The 21475-nt window shown below is 41.8% G+C and overlaps 1 protein-coding gene across 1 annotated transcript in view; it reads right to left on the minus strand.

Moving 5' to 3' along the window:
- Positions 1–21475, minus strand: part of LOC146685051 (uncharacterized) — a 59143-nt gene that overhangs the window by 6179 nt on the left and 31489 nt on the right. Inside the window, exons 13-16 of the mRNA XM_085443695.1 lie at positions 18784–18913; positions 18632–18664; positions 18135–18232; positions 5753–5836 (exon numbers count right to left, since the gene is read on the minus strand). Coding sequence (XP_085299821.1) covers positions 5753–5836; positions 18135–18232; positions 18632–18664; positions 18784–18913 — 345 coding nt within the window. The remainder of the gene's footprint in view (positions 1–5752; positions 5837–18134; positions 18233–18631; positions 18665–18783; positions 18914–21475) is intronic.

Below are 21475 nucleotides of genomic sequence, written 5' to 3' on the forward strand. Positions count from 1 at the left end.
CATTGCAAGATCTTGTAGAAGCCATAGTTTGACAAGTCATTTGTCTTTTATCCTGTCTTCTTTCTCTCACCCCGACCAATGGCAGGAGATGGCCGCCCCTCCCTGAGCCTGGTTCTGCTGAAGGTTTTTTCCTGTTAAAAGGGAGCTTTTCCTTCCCACTGTTGCCATATTGCTTGCTCATAGGGGGTTATATGATTGCTGTCTTGAGGCGACTGATGTTGTGATTTGGCGCTGTATAAATATAACTAAATTGAATTGAATTTTGAAAGTCCAGGGAAAACGACAGCATATGAGGAAGAGTTTATTTATCTGCAATAAAGTAGCAAGCTTTTGAGGGTGTACTTCACCTCTCACCCTAAATTGGAGAGTTGGACGGACAGGTGGATAAATGGATTGACAGATGTAGCTTATTCTTAACAACAAGCTTCCAAAACTTTGATCAAACATTTAGAGATGATGCTACATTTAAGCAGCACTGCCTGATGATTAAAATATAACTCCCTGCCTGAAGGGGACAATGCAGTTAAAGGTCAGCTAGTTAAACTTTAAAAAGGCCACAGCCGATTCACCACCAGAACATTTTTAATAATAGTGGAAGAGTGATTTATGTTAAGAATAAGGTATAATATTGGATTAGGATAATATTGAGGTAAATTAGGATTTATTGTTCAAGGATGTTCATTTAAAATGTTCCTCATTTAGAAAAATATGCTTATTTGCTTTCTTGCTGAGGTTTAGATGATACTGATATGATTCTAATATCTGCACATTAAATGAAAAGCTGCAGCTGGGGTTACATCAGTATGTAAGAGGTGTTTCTCAATTTCTACATGAGCTTATGTATAAATTAGAAATGCATGATATGCATTTTGCATTCTTCACAAGTTTAGTCAACTTTTTGCACTTTTGATCGAGCTACACTGTCTGCTCCACTGAAAGCATATCTACCACATGAAGTCTTGCCTTCCATTGACCTGCTTACCTGCCCAAATTACACGCTAACCTCCCTGACAGGAAGCGGCACGCCTCTGTGGAAAAACTGGCTTATTGGTTTTTAAACTTCGTTGTGGAATTACATTAACTGGAAAAATCCATTGGACCTTTATCACATTGATTAAGTGGTCATGACCAGAGCCTTTACAAACTAGAGGCTGTGAGAGCAAATCAACTGCAGCTGGTGTGAGCATCAACAGTTAGCTCTCTTAAGGCAGAGACACACCAGAGATTGATTTTTCAGTCATCCATGTTCGTGCAGCTTACAAAAAAGATACATGGCTTGTTTAGACAGCTGGATTGATTGAAACAGTTTTTTTCCTCCACATAAGCACAATCAAATCAAAACATTTTACAGGTTTTATGTAACCTGATCTGTGGATATTGGCTCATTCTTTCCCATTGTTAAATTCAAAAGCTGAATTCCTCACTGTGATGACATTGAAGCAAAGCAGCAGCATGCTTAACTTGAAACCATTGGTTTCCAAACGTGATGAAACAAAATGGAACAAATAAACATTTTAAAAAATCATCAATAAATAATGTATTCGTGCTACTCCGCTATTCCTTCCCCCCAATTCAGTATGTTTGTCCACCTGGAGTTGTTAATTTGGTACAAAGTAGATAGAATTTAAATTTTTAAATTGTGTTTTCATCAATTCCAGTTCAGGTAACTACTATTTTAGGCCACTGACCTTCAAAAAGGTAAATTACCTACTTTACATGTTGGGCCATCTTGAATAGCCAGCTTCTTGTAGCCATGGGTGAGATTTGGACAAGAAGAACTGACTTACTACTACTACAGCCCTGAACTGAGCAGAACACATAGCAGCTTCTTAGTAATCTTAAGCTGTGTCCAAATTCTTTGGCCACCTCGTACTTCCAGCCTTTTCGGTCTTCGGAGGACCCGGCCCACGTAGACCACAACAGCCGGGTCCTCCGAAGACCGAGAAGGCTGGAAGTGTGAGGCTGTGAAATTGGGGGGTCTAGCCTTCAGGTTTGTGTCACCAGCTGTCTTGGTGGACTTTAATAAACTCAGTTGTTTGCTCCTTGCTATCTAAAATATAACAGGACTTTGGCGTAAGTTTATTTTGTGACCCAGAAAGAGTAATAAGAGTAATATTAAAACTAAGTAGCTGCCGCCATTGTTAGAAACTGGAATTGGCTGGGCCGCGCTATGAATTCTGGGATATGGTGGGCCACGAAGGATACACCCGACCCATCCTTTAAATCTGGGGTAAAGGAGGAAGCATTTGTCAGCCGTGTGTGGAGGATTCTTTGAATTTGGACAGCCTTCGTTGCGTCGCTGTGACGTAATCGGCCTACAAACGGGCCTCCGAAGGATGCAGCCTTTGAATTTGGACACAGCTTTAGGCTCCAAAAGGTGACCTCTCTTTGAGCATACATAATTCGAAACAAGTAGACTTGAAGTCAAGTCTACTTGAATATTATATTATATTGAATATTATATTGAAAAAATATTGAAAAAATTATATTTTCTTACCAGAGTTGAAGGCTGCCCTGGAAATTGCTACGATCTTGAATTTTTAATTGAGATTTTTTAAAAGGGCACTCAAAAAAGAGCATTTGTGTCAATTGTGGTATTTGTATCAGGTTGTAAAAGATTTCCCTGTAATGTTAAGCTAACTGCTGCCCTGCAGGGTCTTCACTGCGCTTTGCTCTTATATAAAAGTGTGATAGTATTTGCATCCTCACACACACGGAGCGGAGCATACAAAAGACATGACATGATATTAATCAAGTTGACAGCAACTTATTACAGTAATTACAAAAAGAAATTCCTGCCAGGTGTTAACCCTGATGTAATATAATGAAAGACAGGGAGCAGCCAATTGGCAAAGCCAAGTGCCTTTCAATATTTGCCTACTCACTGACCACTGTTTGCAGTCAGACTACTGCAAATGATTTGCTACCTCTCCTTCTGCTGCTAACTGTTCACACAATACAACATAGAACTGAAAAAGTATAGATCCATCTACTTATTTTCTCTGATCTGGTGATACTGGGGTGACCGTGGTTCAGGGGGTTGAGAAGCTCATCTGTAACCGGAAGGTTGCCGGTTTGATCCCCAGCTCTCTCTGTCCTGGTTGTTGTGTCCTTGGGCAAGACACTTTACCCTACTGGCTGTCATTCTGTCCCAGGGCAGCTGTGGCTACAACTGTGGTTTGCCTGCACCAGTGTGTGAATGTGAGAGTGAACGAGTAGTGGAATTGTAAAGCGCTTTGGTTGCCTAGAAAAGTGCTATATAAATGCAATCCATTGTTATAAATACTGGATTATTGCGGTGTTTTATGTTGTAAGTATCTTCAAAACCTGCACAACAAAGGTGCTGCTTTCACTGTCCAGCCTGTTCAGACACTGTGTTAGTGATCACAGCATAACGGCTGTTTGACAAATGTGAGGACTCAGAAGGAAAATGAAGGAGAAACAATATCTGCCTGGCTGGAGCTTCAAAGAGTCTGTGCCAGACAAAATCAGCCAGACTCAACGGCTTCAGCCAGACGAGTTGTTTGTTTCCAAACTTTGTGCTAAGCTACATCAACAAATTGCTGTCTGTTGCTTCATATTTACCATACAACAACATGAACGTGGTATTAGTCTTCTCATCTTGCTCTGACGCAGCAACATGTTAAACCACTCCTTTGCTTTTAAAAGAAATTACATGTAAAACACACTAAATGATCCCTTGTTTCCATTTCTTATAAAATCTACACCAAACACAAAGGAATCGATGCAGATGATTCTTTTAAAGGATTTAGAGAAATGCTGAATGGCACCTTTGTTTACTTGTGAACAAATATTTTGAGTGCACAGGAATCTAATTGTTTCTCTAGTATAACAAAATTTCCTACCGGGCCTAAAGCTCACAGCTCATGCTGTCATATCTCAGCTCTCAAATACAGCAGGAAGGGTAAGTGGACTCTATGATGATGGATTGTCCATAGAGATATGAGAAAGGTGAGAAAATAGGCACTGCTTTTGTATTGATTGTTTTTGGTGGGTGACTCCTTAAAAAAAGACATAGCCCCTGTTAAGATGTCAAAAGTGGGATTGAGCTCTGAAAACCTAATTTAACCAGGCTAGTAAGCAAAGAAAAGGTTCTCTTTTATGGACAATGTGATGAAAGAATACACAGGGACCAGTGCTTCCACTAAATCTGATGATATGTGTGACAGAGGTGTTCGCTTTATGGTCGATCTCACCATGCGACCAGAGCTTTTAAGGCAGGTGCATTTCTCATTAAAGAACATCACCGTTTCCAGAGTCCAGTCCACACAAAAGAGCCCTTAAATCATAAAAGGTTCACGTACGAATGGATGTATTGTACATTCAGATATACGTATAAATGAGATGTCATCAAAATACAAAGAGTCACAAAGCAGTATGAAGCTCAAAAACTATGTTAAATTTATGGTACGCCCCTTAAGGTCTAACAAATGACTCAAAAAAAAAACTACATGAGAATCCCACCAGGGGTGCTCCAACATCTCGTCATTTTTCATCATTTGTAGAGCATCCTAAATCAACGTGACATTGCACATTAAGGGTCGGGATGAACTTGTCTTTCACACTTTCTGCCTGCAGGAAACCAATGTTCACTAATCCTCCTAAAATTATCCAATGAAGGAGGTATAACACTCTGTTGGGTTTAGAGTTTATTATTGTCATTTGTATTAGGAAACATTTAACCATATATGCTTAGAGGTGTATAATCAATTGTGTAGTGATAAGTTGTGTGACCTTTAACAGGCTACAGAGGCTTGGTGTGTATTCCACACTAGAATGCACACCTACATCCTGGGAGCACGGGAAGAGGTCGCATCTTGTCTTAATTGTTTTATGGTAGGATTAACGTAGCTACGTCTGTTCTAGTCTAAGTGCTTTTCTGTTTAGATGAACTGCTGGACTTCCTTACTGGGGGGGTCTAGTCTACCCTCTTCCTGACCAAGGATGTTTGCCTTTGTGCTTTTATGTTATATGGCCCTTTTGACCACACACACACACACACACACACACACACACACACAGTATTCTTTGTTTACATGTATACCTATGTAAGATGCTATATGTTAATGACCCTATGCATATTCATGTAACCACAATAAAAGGAGTGCTGTGGGGAAACCTGGCTGAGAGTCTGATGGTGGTCAAGTGGTGGAACGACACTTGGCTCCAGCCAGGTCTCCCTCATGCATGAGTAAACCAGAGAACTTTGGTGCCTTGAGTCTTGCTTTTTGCTGTGTAGCAGATTGTCCTTAACGTTCCAGCGAATAGGTTTATGCTACAAACCTATCACACTCCAAAACAGCAAATCAGCTGTGGTGGGTTTTAAACGACGTTGAGATCATTGTTATAAGGTATAAATCACATACATTATATGCGCTTGTGGAAGCCCTCAAGGACACGCGGTGCAAACAAAGTAACCTTGTGGATTCTTGAAATAATGTACTCTCCCAGTGTAGCATGGGGAAGATGAGATGACAAATAACTGAAGAGGGCCATCTAGACATTACTGGGACAGGGGACCATCTGTCTTTTTTCTTTTTTTCTTTTTGTGTCCCGTTTGGATCTTTAGCCATCAGAATTGTTGTCTTAAGGCCAAGAAAGATGCCAAGCGGATTTATTTTACCAAGTGGATCATCATGGCCTTGCCATATTGGTCCATTTGATTGACCTTTATTATAATCAACCATCTGTCTTTGACGCTGAGATATTGAAATAATAATTCAAGGATTACCAGTATGTCAGAGTAGAGTTTCTTCATCTCCTCGCATGTCTTCGTCAGGGCCGAAAGATCTGCGTTATATTTCTCAATCGCCATCTAGGATATAAGGAAAAGCACAAGAACCTCCTGGTAAGTTTGTCAGTCTTCACGCTAACCATTTAATTAGAAATATTCTGCTTATAAAAGGAGGAAACTAAAGATCTGCTACCTGGATTTTTTTTAAAGGATAATTGTACTGTTAATCAATGGCATATAGGTACATAATATATAAAAATAGATGAGTTGATTCATTAAAGGTGGATTTTCTTGTCTTTATTCATGGAACTCACTACAGTCAGAGTTAAAAAATTTATCTTTATGTCATGATAATCCTCAGTGTAGCCCCTTAATTTGAAGAGCAGACGAGTGAGACTTCTGTAGTCACAGCCAAGTCGAGAACAGAAAAACTGGCTCTACCATTGTAACAGTGTGTCATTCATATGTGTGCATGAATGACAGAGCATTAGAAAAAGCATAAGAGGCTGGCTTTAAAGAGACACATTTAGGGTGTCCAGGTGTCCCACTTTATGTGCGACTGCACTCCAGCACATGGCAAGATACAAAAGTCTGTTTTCTATTCACTGGCTGTGAAGAAAGTATGCTGTTATTATGGGTCAAGTGCAGCTTAACCTGCCACATCCTTTCGCTGTCAACATTAAGTCTCAATAAGGTAACATGTTATACATGTAACCCGGGTTTAAAAGATGCATAAATAGTAAAAGATAAGTGAAGTCTGAGAATATAAATATCAAAGAGTTCATTTATTTAAATTTTCTTGTTTATTAAAAAGGTAAAAGTTCATGTAAAATTATTAAAAACATGTTTGCATTGTTTAAAATAAGTTATCTTTCTTTTCTTGTGAATTGTTTGTGAGAACTGTAATTTCCTACGGGGATAAGGTCGGTGAAGGTAACACAGGGTGGAGAAGGAAAAGGGAAAAAGAGACGAGAGCGCGAGGAGAGAGGGCGGTGGTGCGTGAGTTACACGGAGCATCCGGAGAAGTTAGCTTGTTTTTTATGTACTAAGAGTAAGTGTGTTTTGACTTTTCGGACAGATAAGTCACAGTGTCGGTAAGCTAGTGACATAACACGTAAAGTTTCAGCGTGAGTCTGCTGGACTGTGTGCTTTGTTTCTTGCGGCTGTGCACGCATTAAGTTAAAGTGAGGCTAACCCAGCCGTTCGCTAATAAGGACTACTGTAGGCTGCCGTTTCGCTATAGTTGTGGAACGTAACAAGCTGCAGAGGATCGTTACCGAACTGGTTAACGACGGACACACCCCAGATAGTCACTCTGAGTGCCCGCGTCACTCAGAGTACCTCTGGCAACGTGGGAAGCTAAAACAGGTAGCTTGTGGAGCACGTGGAGATCACGGACCTTCCTCATCTTTGTGCTACTGCATTCAGAGCGGAGTGTTTCTGACGGAGCTGAAGACAACTTGTTACCTGGATTAAGCTGGTGGGAATTGCACGTTTCACAAGGTACTGAGTTTATTTATTTATTTTTTGCTCGTTGAGTGAAGAACTTCCGGTTGGGAGATCGTTTTGGATTTATACTGGAGCAATACAGGCCTGCAACGTAGGGTTTATCTCTGCCGGCTTTAGGTTTAGTTTGGGACTATAATTGTTTTATCACTGGTGGTTTACACTGTATGTGTGGAGATTCTGTGTACAGTGGGTAAATTGCTGTGTGTGTTTTTGGTTTGCCTGAATACTGAAATCTGCCATTTTATTATTTTCTTGTTTTCATTGTTTGGTAAATTAAAGGAGGGTTGCAATGCTCTACTTTACATGGTGTATGACATGATTTACTGCACTATAGACACTAGTGTTAATTTTCGCGTGTAGTGCTACTGTTAAGGAATAAGCTTCATTGATCCCAGAAACAAAAGAGAAGTTAATTTAAAACATCGTACGAGAGTACACTAGAAAAAGAACCCAAAGCCCATTTATTTAATGGTATTGAGTAAATGAGGGCTACATAAAATGGAGGCACCGCTGGGATGTTTTTGGGTCTCATAGAAGTATTAAAGGAGCCACACGCTAAAAAAAAAAAAAAAAAAAAAAAAATTAAAAGTTAACCTACAGTAGCTAGTTTACACTTCTTAGTATTTTTGGCTATTATGAGTATGGCAGACCACACCGGGCTCGCTGCAGAGCTGAAGAGGTGGTGTCGGGGTGAATGTTTGGAGGAATCTAAAGCACTCTTGGTTCTGGTTCCAGAAGAAGTGGAAATAGCCCAGATAGAAGAAACCTTGGAGACTATTAAGTGTCTAGGACGAGTCCGGGTTAGAGGGCGCTTGTTCCACACCCCCTTGAGCTGCCTAATGGTTCTCTGCGAGTGCAAACAAAGTATACCTAAAGATAATGCACCCAAGGAAGTGCTGGACCAGCACAGTGGTGAGAGATGGCCGATAGTGACTCTTAATGAATGTGCAGCTCGTGACGATTTTGCTGTGAAGTTGAAGAGTCTCTTAGACACTGAGGGTAGGACTATGGAAGACATACAAAGCTTATTTCGCAGCTTTGCTCCTCCGCAGCGTAGCTCTGATCCTTCCATAAACTCCACTGAGTCTGTCTTGCAAGCGGTTGGTGATTTTTTGGAGAAGGCACGTAAACCACAAGCTGAAGGTGGTTATCGGCGTTTGAGGCTGTTTTCAGGGAACTTACCAGTTCCCCCTAGTGAAGACCCCTTTGACCATTGGCTTGAGCAGGCATGGCTCATGGTAGAGGAAAGTGACTGTACAGACAAGGAGAAAAGGCGCAGGCTGATGGAAAGTTTAAAGGGGCCGGCGTTGGAGATTGCCAAATCGGTCCGTGAGTCAGACCCTGAGGCGGGCCCTGTTGAATACCTGGAGGCTTTGGAAAGCGCCTTTGGCAGTGCTGAGTCTGGGGATGATCTCTATTTTGCTTTCCGCTTAATGCAGCAACAATCAAGTGAAAAACTGTCTGATTTTCTGAGGCGTCTGGAGAGGGCCCTCAGTAAAGTTGTTCAGAGAGGAGGATTTCCAGCTTCTAGCAAAGACAAAGCTCGCCTAGAACAACTCCTGAGAGGGGCTGTTGTTTCCGATCTCATGCTAATTAATCTGCGCCTGAGAGAGAGAAAGTCCAAACCCCCAACTTTCCTCCAACTCTTAAGTGAGATTCGCACAGAGGAAGAGTATGAGGCATCAAGGAGGAAACTCAATACCTCAGTCCAGCATGTGCAGACAAAACCTTTAGGGACTGACAATACAGAAATACAAAGTCTCAAAGCTGAAGTTAAAGAGCTTAAGGCCAAGTTAGCCACCTGCATGACTAAGTCCCCTGATGTCAAAGAGAAAGGCCCGTCCTCAGTGCAGTCAAGTGAGCCCAGTGACACCAAGGAACTGGCTGCTTTGAAAAAACAAGTGAAAAGACTGCAGCAGAAAGTAGCCCAAAGAGATACTGTTCCGGACTCCTCTTTAAAACTGGCTACCATGGCAGCAGTAGAGGCTAACTCAAAGACAAGGACCCCTTACCAGAACAGAACGCCTTTGGATGAGCAGTTCTGTTACCGTTGTGGGGAAAAGGGACATTTTGTCGCAAAGTGTCAAAATCCTGAAAATCAGAGCAAAGTTATTCGAAAGCTCATCCAAACTGTCAAGACACTGAAAGAAAGTTCAGGTACTTCAACAAGTAATGCCCCTGACACTGACTGTCATGTCAAGCAGGGTCTTCTGACTTCTCCCACCCCAGCTGGAATTCCGGAGGGACTGATTGGGCCCCCAAGTATTGTGCCACTTAAAGTGAATGGACAGCCCTGTAATGCCTTATTTGACAGTGGATCACAGGTCACCATAATATTCGAGTCCTGGTACAAAGCCCATCTGCCTTCCACCCCAGTGCATCCAGTCACTGGTCTCAACATTTGGGGTTTAAGTGAGTCCAATGTCAGTTACCCCTACCTCGGCTATGTTGTGGTAGATGTTGAGTACCCGGCTGAAGTGACTGGCACCAAACACACAGTACCTGTCCTTGCCCTGATCTGTCCAAGCCCAAAAGAAGAGCAGATTCCTGTCATTGTTGGCACTAACACCAGCCATGTCCGCAATTTGGTGCAGGAATGCAGAAAAGAGGGGCGTGACATAACCAAAAGCCTGGGCATCCAAATTCACAGGGAGTCGCTACCCACTTTCACAGACTCCATCACCCTAGGCTCTCAAGATGACCAGGTTGGCTGTGTGACTTGGCAGGGTTCAAATCCCTTGTCCTTACCCCCTGGAAAAGACTTGCAAATAACCTGCAAAGTTCATTTTCAGCAGACAGTTGGCAAAGAGATCTTGATGTTTGACTCTTCTCCCTTAGCTCCTCTGCCGGGTGATGTCCTGCTTCAACCCATGGTTGTGCCCGCCAATGCGGTACAAGTTAACAGCTTCAGGATCCTGGTGCAGAACCAGTCCGCCAGGGAAACCATTATCCCGGTTGGAACCATCATGGGTCACCTTTATCGCACCGAAAGCGTCATCTCCATGCCAAACAAAGAACCAGAGACGACAGCATTTGACAGCAGCCAGATCGACTTTGGTGACTCTCCTGTGCCTGAAGAGTGGAAGGGCCGGCTTAGACAGAAACTAGCGGAACGCTCCCACGTCCTCTCAGTCCATGAATGGGACGTTGGCCTTGCAAAAGAGGTGGAGCACACCATCCGCCTGGCTGACACAAGACCTTTTCGGCAAAGATCACGTCGACTGGCACCTGCAGACATAGAGGATGTAAGAAAACATCTGCAAGAGTTACTCTGTGCCGGCATCATTAAAGAATCCCGTAGCCCCTATGCATCACCAATTGTAATAGTTAGAAAGAAAAATGGCACCATACGGATGTGCATAGACTACAGGCTCCTTAACAGTCGGACCGTGCCAGACCAGTACACGACCCCCTGCATTGACGAAGCACTGGATTCTTTGTCTGGGAGCAAATGGTTCACAGTGCTGGATCTGCGTAGTGGATACTACCAGATTCCAATGGCAGAGGAAGATAAAGAGAAGACGGCGTTCATCTGTCCCCTAGGCTTTTTCCAATTTGAGAGAATGCCGCAGGGAATAACAGGAGCACCTGCGACTTTCCAGCGTCTAATGGAAAAAACAGTCGGAGACATGAACCTCCTCCAAGTCCTGGTTTACTTGGACGACCTGATTGTTTTCGGAAAGTCGCTGGAGGAACACGAAGAGCGGCTCATTAAAGTCCTAGATCGTCTTGGAGAAGCAGGACTAAAGATCTCCCTGGACAAATGCCAGTTTTGTCAGCCACAGGTGAAGTACCTCGGGCATATTGTGTCTGCCCAAGGTGTCTCTCCTGATCAGCAGAAGATTGAGGCTGTTACCACCTGGCCTCAGCCCCATGACCTAAAGACTCTGAGATCGTTCTTAGGTTTCTGCGGATACTATAGGCGATTCATTGCTAACTATGCTGCCATTGTGAGACCTCTCACTGAACTGACCAAAGGTTATGCTCCGACACAAAAGAGCAAGAAAAAGAGTCCAGACATCAACAAGTCCTACTTGAAAGAGTCAGAACCCTTTGGAGATCGGTGGGATGACGCCTGCAGCAAAGCCTTTCAGCAGATCATCCACTGCCTAACCCATGCACCGGTATTAGCCTTCGCTGATCCTACCAAGCCCTATGAGCTCCACGTGGACGCAAGCTTCAAAGGATTGGGGGCTGTCCTATACCAGCTACAAGAAGGGGACCTAAGGCCAGTTGCATTTGCCAGCAGGAAGCTAAGTCAGGCTGAGAAGAGGTACCCCATACATCAGCTGGAGTTCCTGTCATTAAAGTGGGCTGTGGTTGATCGCTTTCATGACTATCTGTATGGGGCGCGCTTTACAGTGCGAACAGATAATAACCCCTTGACTTATGTTCTGTCTACGGCAAAGCTCAATGCCGTGGGACACAGATGGTTAGCTGCTTTGTCCACGTATGACTTTGATGTCCATTACAGACCAGGCAAGCATAACATAGATGCAGACATCCTCTCCAGAAACTTTGACACTGATGCTGAATGGGAGACTATACCAGAGGCAGCTGTTAAATCCATCTGCAAAAGAGTACAAGTTTCAGAAAGCCCAGGGTGTCCCACCAGATGTGTCGACCAAACCGGGGCTTCCCCGGAATGCATCCCTGACATCTATGCATTTCCTCTTACAATGGAGTTACAGTCACTGGAACACGTCTCAAAAGCTGATCTCGCTAAGGCACAGAAAGAGGATCCAGTCATTGGTCCAGCGGTCAAAGCTGTTCAACAGAATTTATGGACAGGTAACACACCGGAGCTGTCGCTCCTAAAAAGAGAGAAAGATAAGCTGACCCTGCTGAGTGACGGTCTGCTCTATCGCATCACCAAACGTCACTCAGGGGAGGAGGTCCATCAGCTAGTCCTGCCAAAGGTGTATCATGATGTTGTGTTGAGATCAGTACACAATGACTCAGGACACCTCGGCATAGAGAGAACTCTGGATTTACTCCGTCGAAGGTTCTACTGGCCCAGAATGTTGCAAGACACTGAGGACCATATCAAAAGTTGTGGTGAATGCATAACACGCAAGACTCCTGCCCAGAGAGCCGCACCGCTTCACCAGATCTCCAGCAGTGGACCTATGGATCTGGTGTGCATTGACTTTCTCTCAATGGAGACGGATTCCAAGGGCATGAGAAATGTTTTAGTGGTCACAGATCACTTCACGCGCTACGCCCAGGCATTCCCGACCAAGAATCAGACGTCTCAAACAGTGGCCAAAATCCTAGTGGATAAGTTTTTCGTCCACTATGGTCTTCCGGCTCGTATCCATTCAGACCAGGGGCGAGACTTTGAGAGTCGTCTGATCAAAGACTTGTTGAAGAACATGGGGATACGGAAGTCGCGCACTACTCCGTATCATCCGCAAGGAGACCCTCAGCCAGAGCGGTTCAATCGAACGCTGCTTTCTATGTTGGGTACTCTAAGCACAGAAAAGAAACGTCAGTGGAGCCAGCATGTCCCTTATTTGGTCCATGCTTACAACAGTACAAAATGTGATGCAACTGGTTTTTCGCCATACTTCCTAATGTTTGGCCGTGAAGCCAGACTGCCAGTGGACTTGTGCTTTGGGACCACAATTGACAAAGCTGAGGAAAGTCATTCACGCTATGTGTCAAAGCTTAAAGAAGATCTCCGTCAAGCCTACAAGCTAGCATCCGAGACGGCAGACAAAGTCCATCAGAAGAACAAAAAGGGCTATGACAAGAGAGTTTGTTTCCAGTCTCTAGAGATAGGAGACAGAGTCCTACTAAAGAACTGGGGTCTCAAAGGGAAGCACAAGTTGCAAACAAGATGGAGTCCAATACCTTACCAAGTTGTTGGAAAAATGCCCAACCTTCCTGTCTACCAACTAAAGAAAGAGAATGGGAGTGGTCGTCTGAAAACAATCCACAGAGACCATATCCTTCCTATTGGCCAACATGTGAAATTGCCAATCCCTGAAGAAGGCAATAACTGTTGTGACAGACAAAAACCAAAGGGCAAGAAACCAAAGCAGGCCACAGTTGCGTCTGACCCTCAGCTGTCACAGGATTCTGATTCGTCCTCAGAAAGTGAATACTATGAGCCTCAGAGATACTACTACACTCAAGAAAGAGTGAGAGAAGCATTAAGACAGGCTCTTAGATCTCAAGCAGTGCCACAAGAGGATTGTGCAGGAGACCAGGATGACGTCAGTGATGAAACGGATTCTGATCAGCGCAGTGAAAAGGAGGAACTGCCACTGGAGGATGAAGACGTTAATCGGGACAGTGAGACTGAGCCCGACCACATGGTGGATATTCAGGAGGAGTCTGACCAAAATGAAGAAGATGATCAAGATTCTGCCCCAGAACCTGATCTGGATCCCATAACAGCCCGGTCTGCCAAAACTCAGAAACCAAATACACACCGTAATTTGTTGGGTGACACTCCTAAACTAAGGCCTAAGAGACAGATTAAACCAGTAGTTCGTTTAACCTATGATGAGCCAGGAAAAGCTAAAGATCAGCCTATTACTATTATACATAGAGGGGTTGTTATCACTATAGGCAAAGACTAAGAGCCAGAGTATGTAAAAAGGTCATCCTACTTCCCAAGTTCTTGTAGTTCCTTGGTAGTCTGTTGAGGACACCAGACATTTAGTGGGGGGAGGGTGTAACCCGGGTTTAAAAGATGCATAAATAGTAAAAGATAAGTGAAGTCTGAGAATATAAATATCAAAGAGTTCATTTATTTAAATTTTCTTGTTTATTAAAAAGGTAAAAGTTCATGTAAAATTATTAAAAACATGTTTGCATTGTTTAAAATAAGTTATCTTTCTTTTCTTGTGAATTGTTTGTGAGAACTGTAATTTCCTACGGGGATAAGGTCGGTGAAGGTAACACAGGGTGGAGAAGGAAAAGGGAAAAAGAGACGAGAGCGCGAGGAGAGAGGGCGGTGGTGCGTGAGTTACACGGAGCATCCGGAGAAGTTAGCTTGTTTTTTATGTACTAAGAGTAAGTGTGTTTTGACTTTTCGGACAGATAAGTCACAGTGTCGGTAAGCTAGTGACATAACACGTAAAGTTTCAGCGTGAGTCTGCTGGACTGTGTGCTTTGTTTCTTGCGGCTGTGCACGCATTAAGTTAAAGTGAGGCTAACCCAGCCGTTCGCTAATAAGGACTACTGTAGGCTGCCGTTTCGCTATAGTTGTGGAACGTAACAAGCTGCAGAGGATCGTTACCGAACTGGTTAACGACGGACACACCCCAGATAGTCACTCTGAGTGCCCGCGTCACTCAGAGTACCTCTGGCAACGTGGGAAGCTAAAACAGGTAGCTTGTGGAGCACGTGGAGATCACGGACCTTCCTCATCTTTGTGCTACTGCATTCAGAGCGGAGTGTTTCTGACGGAGCTGAAGACAACTTGTTACCTGGATTAAGCTGGTGGGAATTGCACGTTTCACAAGGTACTGAGTTTATTTATTTATTTTTTGCTCGTTGAGTGAAGAACTTCCGGTTGGGAGATCGTTTTGGATTTATACTGGAGCAATACAGGCCTGCAACGTAGGGTTTATCTCTGCCGGCTTTAGGTTTAGTTTGGGACTATAATTGTTTTATCACTGGTGGTTTACACTGTATGTGTGGAGATTCTGTGTACAGTGGGTAAATTGCTGTGTGTGTTTTTGGTTTGCCTGAATACTGAAATCTGCCATTTTATTATTTTCTTGTTTTCATTGTTTGGTAAATTAAAGGAGGGTTGCAATGCTCTACTTTACATGGTGTATGACATGATTTACTGCACTATAGACACTAGTGTTAATTTTCGCGTGTAGTGCTACTGTTAAGGAATAAGCTTCATTGATCCCAGAAACAAAAGAGAAGTTAATTTAAAACATCGTACGAGAGTACACTAGAAAAAGAACCCAAAGCCCATTTATTTAATGGTATTGAGTAAATGAGGGCTACATACAGATTTCAGTGGAATGTGATGGGAACTACCGCAAATAAGGAATGCAGCAAAATAAAATCTGGGAAAATACTTTGGTAAGTGCAGAAGGCAATTTACAGAGATATGTTTTCCTTTTTTTGCCAGAGTTGTTTATAACTTTTGCATGGCGGAAGAATGTGACTTACAGGTCAAAATCCAGGTGGCTCAAAATGAGATGTGCACGTATATGGATCCATCCCCTCTTAAACTCAAAGATTAGATTAGACAGAACCGGAGCTGAAATAGCTCCGGTTCTGTCTAGTAACTGTCAACAGTTTTGACAGTTAGTGGAACAGAAAAAGAATGAGACAGACGAATTTAAGAGGACTATCCAGGTTTGCTGAGAAAGTGACATTCAAATAAAAACATGTTCTTCAAGTCCTAAAGGCCAAAATTGTAAACTGCATAATGGTCTTTATTTTACTGCATCTCTGCATTAGTGATGTGTCCTGTATTGTCCCACACAAACATATTTAATCCATTTCCACAAATGCACTACAGCCCTGAACCTTTAGACACTGGCCAAATGTGGTGCACATGTCAGTGCAAATATCCCACATGGACAGATGGGGCTTTAAGCTGCCAGTTCTCTGCTTCAAAGCCTGTGTGATTTCTGCATGTGCTGATGTGAGAACAGCACAGATATTAGTTAAGTGGATTCAGAGCTGGTGAATGAGTGTCCCGTGTACTGCCTCTTGTGCGCTTTACTCAGGCAGCACCCTCTTCTAAACAAACAGAGCATTTATAGCAGGGAGAACATGGCTGGTGCAAACTGTCTCCTGCTGTGGTCTACATGTGAGAAAGGACTGGTTTCATTTGTTCATGTGAAAAACAGCTTTCCTTTGTGAGGATCTAGTCACTCCATGCACGTTTGAGTTTCCAACCTGGAGTTGAAACTGCTGTCTTCGTAGTCTTTATAACTTCGATTGCAATAATTATATTGATTTTAAAAATGCTTTTAAATATGGTCAATCTTTTAATTTTGTTTATTTTCTGAAGAACCACATTTGTAAGGAAACGGTGGAGTTAAAATGTATATACAATGTTACTACCTGATTTAATTTAATGATAAATTTAACCTGAGGAAAAAAACAGTAATTTTTACCAGAAACATTGACTGAGGGAGAAAATTGAAATGAAAAGATTCATAATAACATTGCTTTAGCAGAGCAGTGAACAGAAATTTAACAACATGTTTGTCACAGTCTGGCGAGAGCAGACTGTATGAATTGAGAAAAGGACCCAAAACGCAGACTCCAAGGAACAGGGAACAGAACTTGAAATGTTAACAAAAGGCGAGCCGTTTAATATGGCTGGTAGAAAAGGTACAAACAAAGGGCAAGGCAAACTGAAGCAAAATTAACACAAACCTAAACTGGGGAATCTAAACAAACAATAAGAAAAACCTAGACAAGAAACTTGGAAGCATGGCATGAACAACAGACGACCTGACAATCACACACTGAAAATAGAGGACTTAAATACACAGCAGGTGATTAGGGGAAGTGGGAACACATGGAGGAACAGCTGACTGACATGAGCCTAATGACAGGACAAGGGAAGTGAAACTAAATACAATGAACAAAGAACACACGACTCCTTCAAAATAAAACAGGAAACATGAGACAGACATGATAATACAAACTTGATAACATAAGACACGCAGCATGAAACACGAAGGTTGAGGGGAAACTTAAATACAGGGGAAGAAAACACAAGGAGTCTAATAACCAAATGAACTTAGATAACCTAATGAACAAAATAAACTCAAACTTAAAACGCTGGGTCAAAAGACCCAGGATCATGACAATGTTATTGTTTGCAAAAGTTTACAACTCGGTTTTCGTCAGGGTCTTTCTGTGTATTTTTCTAACTTATAATGTTTGACAGAAGGTCAAGTCCACTGCGACATGATTGAAGCACCCAGCAATACTTAGATATTTTTTTTATCCATTTGCAGAAATGATTCAGTCAGAACTGTTGAAAAGATTTCCTAAACATCTTCCACACTTTTCTCAACCCATTCTGATGACATTATGCAAATGAATTATTTTCTCACATAAAGCATTCTTCTTGTAGGATGAACACACACATTTGTGCAGGCGTCTTCTCTTCCATCACTGCTCCAACCTCAGCAGCAAAGCTAAATAAGTAAAAAGACTTTCTTTTGAGCTGCATTGTTTGCCTGATATGAAAAATCCTCATTGGGTGGTTTTAGTTACGTCCTTAGCCTTGGTAAATACCCCGGTAAGCTGAATAATTATGATGTTGCCAAAGTTTGTGTTACTGCAAACAGTTTGCAGTCGGCTTACTAAATATTTTCTAAATGTTTACTAAATTTTGAAGGACAAGAACAATTTATGTCTGAAATTTCACGTATAAGCAGTTTGCCATGATAATGGGACATGCGAGGCATTTACACACATGACCTGTAGGCTGGAACCAGCCCGTGAAAGAATCTGAGCTGGGCTACAGGATGGCTTTGCAAGATTAAGAAACAAAACAGGAGGAGCATAATCATTTTTACTTTTGACTATATTGTGCAGCAGATAGCCTTGGATTGCAAGTCAACAATAGATCATATCGTCCAAAATGATCAATTTCACCCAAGCCTTACATCTGATTCACAGATTTCTTACTGCTAAAAGCAATATCCATGCCCTGCAAAACCACAAAACGTAAGATAATAAGCCAGCAAACTTGAGTACTTTGTTTTCTTTGCAGAATTGAACTCTGCTTCTTTACAGTAACAGAAAGTTTATTTTTTTTAGTTTTGTTTGGACGATATGTGGCCTAAAACTTTAAATGACTGACAGCCATATTTTAAATGATTATTTAATCTTTATGTATGCAAAATGTTTTCTACTTTACCTTCAGGTCTTTGAAGAAGTTTGGATTCTGAGCTGCTATATTTTTCTTCTTGGACATTTTTCTATACTGAGTGATTTTCTTTAGTTCATTCTTCAGGACTGAAGAAAAGAAACACACACACACACACACACGTCTTGGTTACCGTCCATGATATTTGAGCACCGAAGTAAATAGCTGCTTTAAATCAGGTGCTGTCTCCTGTGTGATCTCGTGGAGTGCAGTATTTGTGGCTTGTGGCAAGTTTTTGTAAGTCATCATATAGACAATATATTGGATTGAGACCTTACACTCCCTAGACAATGAGATCATGGCGTTTCAACAAAGTATACTGAAGCTACAATCACAGAAGATGGAGTAAATGTTACGATCACACTTCCTCACAAATAACTTTGTTGGCACAAAAAAGGAGGGTCAGTATTACAGCAATCTCAGCAAATTTAACAGTCTTTGGACACAGTAGTAAAATGTGACACAGTAGTAAAATGTGATCTACTCACCATCTACTTCTGCGGTCAAGCCTTTGATGGAAGCTATCCAAGAAAGGGGGCAGCGAAACACAGAGAAAATACACGTTTCATTTAACAGACCTCAACTAAAAAGTGCCACGCAGATTTCTTTCAGGTTTGATCAAATCTTGTCTAGCAAATACCTCCAGGGACAGTTTCAAATTCTGCCAACTCCTGGGGAAAAGTGGCCAAGCACGGTTCATGCAACATAATCTGCTCCACAAGGGCATGAAGCAAGGTGAACTTCTTGTCTGTCCCACGGAGCTGGACGAGCTAGGGAAGGAGAAAACACAAATTGAGAAAGGGAAGAACAGAGCTGTGTCCCCTTGCCATGCAACATACTGATTCCAACATAAAGGACAACATGTACGTATGTTCTTTATATCCATGCCTGTGTGTGCTGATGCAAACACGCAGCTTTGTTACTCTAGGTCCAATGAAGAATTGGAGGATAATGCATAAAGTGTGTTTACACCCATGGGAGGTTTGTGTGTGTGTGTGAATTTACAGTCATTTCCCAAGGACACTTCTGGCTGTTTTAACATGTCTCTATACATACATTTGATCCACTTTTATCTGAAACTGTTTCAAGGTTATAATAATACACGACTGCAAGGAACAAAAATAAATAAATAAAAAGCTTTTTCAGCCATTTGTTCAACAAAAATGTCAATACATGTAATATTCTTCTGTGGAAAAGTAGGTGCCCCTTTGGCCTCAGAAGGAGAGCATTAACAGAAATAACTTCTTGTGAGCAATTTGCAGGTTTGTTCACCAGCCTTTGTTATCTAATTCTGAAATTTCTGACGACGCCTCCATGCTGACTTTATTCTGTTGCATGATGTTTGAGATGTTTTATCTTGCATGTACTGGGTGTTTCAAATTCCCCCACAACTTTTCAGTGGATTTCAGATCTGGGCTTTTTTTTCTAAGCAATTACACAACCCTCAGTTTCTTCTTTTTGAACCATTCCTAGGTGGATTTATTAGTGTGTTTTTGATCTCTTAAATTCTTGTTAAAAGCTCCACTTTGACTCTTGGACAGATGGCCTCAGATCATCCTTTGATATGATGCAGAGTTGTATCAATAACTGCAAGCTGCCCAGTCACGGACACAGTGAAATAACCCCAGTACGTAGTGTTTCCACCACCATCACTCACACTTGGTGTGATATTTCTGTGAGAACCTGTGTTTATTCTGCCCAAAGCATGTCTGCAATCCTATCTTTTATTTGTCTGTCCAGATCACATTATTCCAAAAGGCCCAGGGCCAGATGTATAAAACACTGTGTTGATTCAGGGTTAAAAAGTAGTACAAAGGCAGACACATGTATATTACAATATCTCTGTCTGATTTATAAAGCCGTGCAAATTCAATAATAGCAAGCATGCAGACAAGCCTATTTTACACTTTAACCATGGATATATGTAGACACTACGTCATCCATTGGATATAAAAACACCCATTTTTAGAATGTTGTAAAGTAAACAAAGGATTTAGAGCAAATGTGAAAAGGAAGGAAGGAAATATGTTTGCAGGTCTTGGAAATACGACTAACATCTTTATAAGCTTGGAGCAACAGTAACACACCAGCAACACCAGAGCAGCATTTCTTGCATGTGACAATCAAGCAGAGCTATTTATAGCACCAACATTCAAATTAATATTGCAAGCCCTAATAAAATGTGGAACACAGCTGGTTAAAGTTGGCTACTTTGTGGTTACAGTGGCAGGCTGTGTATCTGTAAAGAGAAAACTACAACTACAAAGTTTAATTCTGCCTGTCAACCTTATTTCTTATTTTCACTTCACGATATCAGTCTTGCTCCCCCCAAAAATTGTGTGGCTAAAATATCCGTGTGGTGTCCATATTTTCACAAAATATTATTCCTTTATTCCTGTTTGTGTTTATTCATCCGATTGCAGGTCTTTGCCAAACTGTAGCTTCACTTTTTTTTTCCAGGCACATCTCCATTGTAAGTCAAAGTTGTGCATTCTCTAGGATATAGGGATTTGTAATAGAACATATGTACTCAGATGCCTGAATTAATTATATAAAATCTTTTACCCTGGTGTAACGATGCCATTTCAAACTCTGTTATGAAATACTTGTTTTAACAGGTTGTCACTTCTGTTTATGGGAATTATTTTGAATGGAGTTTAATAGTAGTAGTATGAATGAGGCTTACTAGCTATCTGTGACTACTTTGAAATTGTGCTGTTGGTATGAAATGGTAATGATGACTCTCGGATTTAAGCTACGCTACATTTGATGGTGCCGCATAATTAAAATTCAAGAACGACCTCTCTTATCCTGTGAAAGCAGCTCCCAATGATTTTTTTTCTATTTAGGTTATGTTGTTTACCAATTTAAGGCCAAGGCCAGCCTTTGAGGACTGCGTATACAAGACATGCACAAAGTATTGATGCTCACAAGTAAAAGAAAAAAGAACCAAAAAAAGATCTGAGATAACCTCGATGCATTTTTCTTGGAGGCAGTCAGCCATTAATTTGAAGAGAGTCTGTCTCAATTAGACCTGGAAACACCTCTGAGGCAACACAAGGCCTCGGCTTCATTAAATGGAGCAGAGGACGTTTTACTTCTGTGCCAAGAGCATTGCCCCTTAAACATTCCCAGCAGAGAGACATAAACACAAAAGAGTGATTCAAACTAAATTAAAAAAAACACAAAGACAGTGTCGCAAACCCTAGACAAAAGCTGTGCATTCATCAGTTTAATCAACCTTAGAGGAATCATTTTGGAAAACAAACTTATTTGCTGTCTTTCCCGTGTTAGATGAAAAGATTGATGCCTTTCGCTAATCCGTCTGTTTA

Source organism: Copadichromis virginalis, linkage group LG20 (genome assembly GCF_057382275.1).
Source record: "Copadichromis virginalis isolate Kocher_CV1m ecotype Utaka linkage group LG20, C_Virginalis_male_GT1.1, whole genome shotgun sequence".
NCBI classification, from domain to species: Eukaryota; Metazoa; Chordata; class Actinopteri; order Cichliformes; family Cichlidae; genus Copadichromis; species Copadichromis virginalis.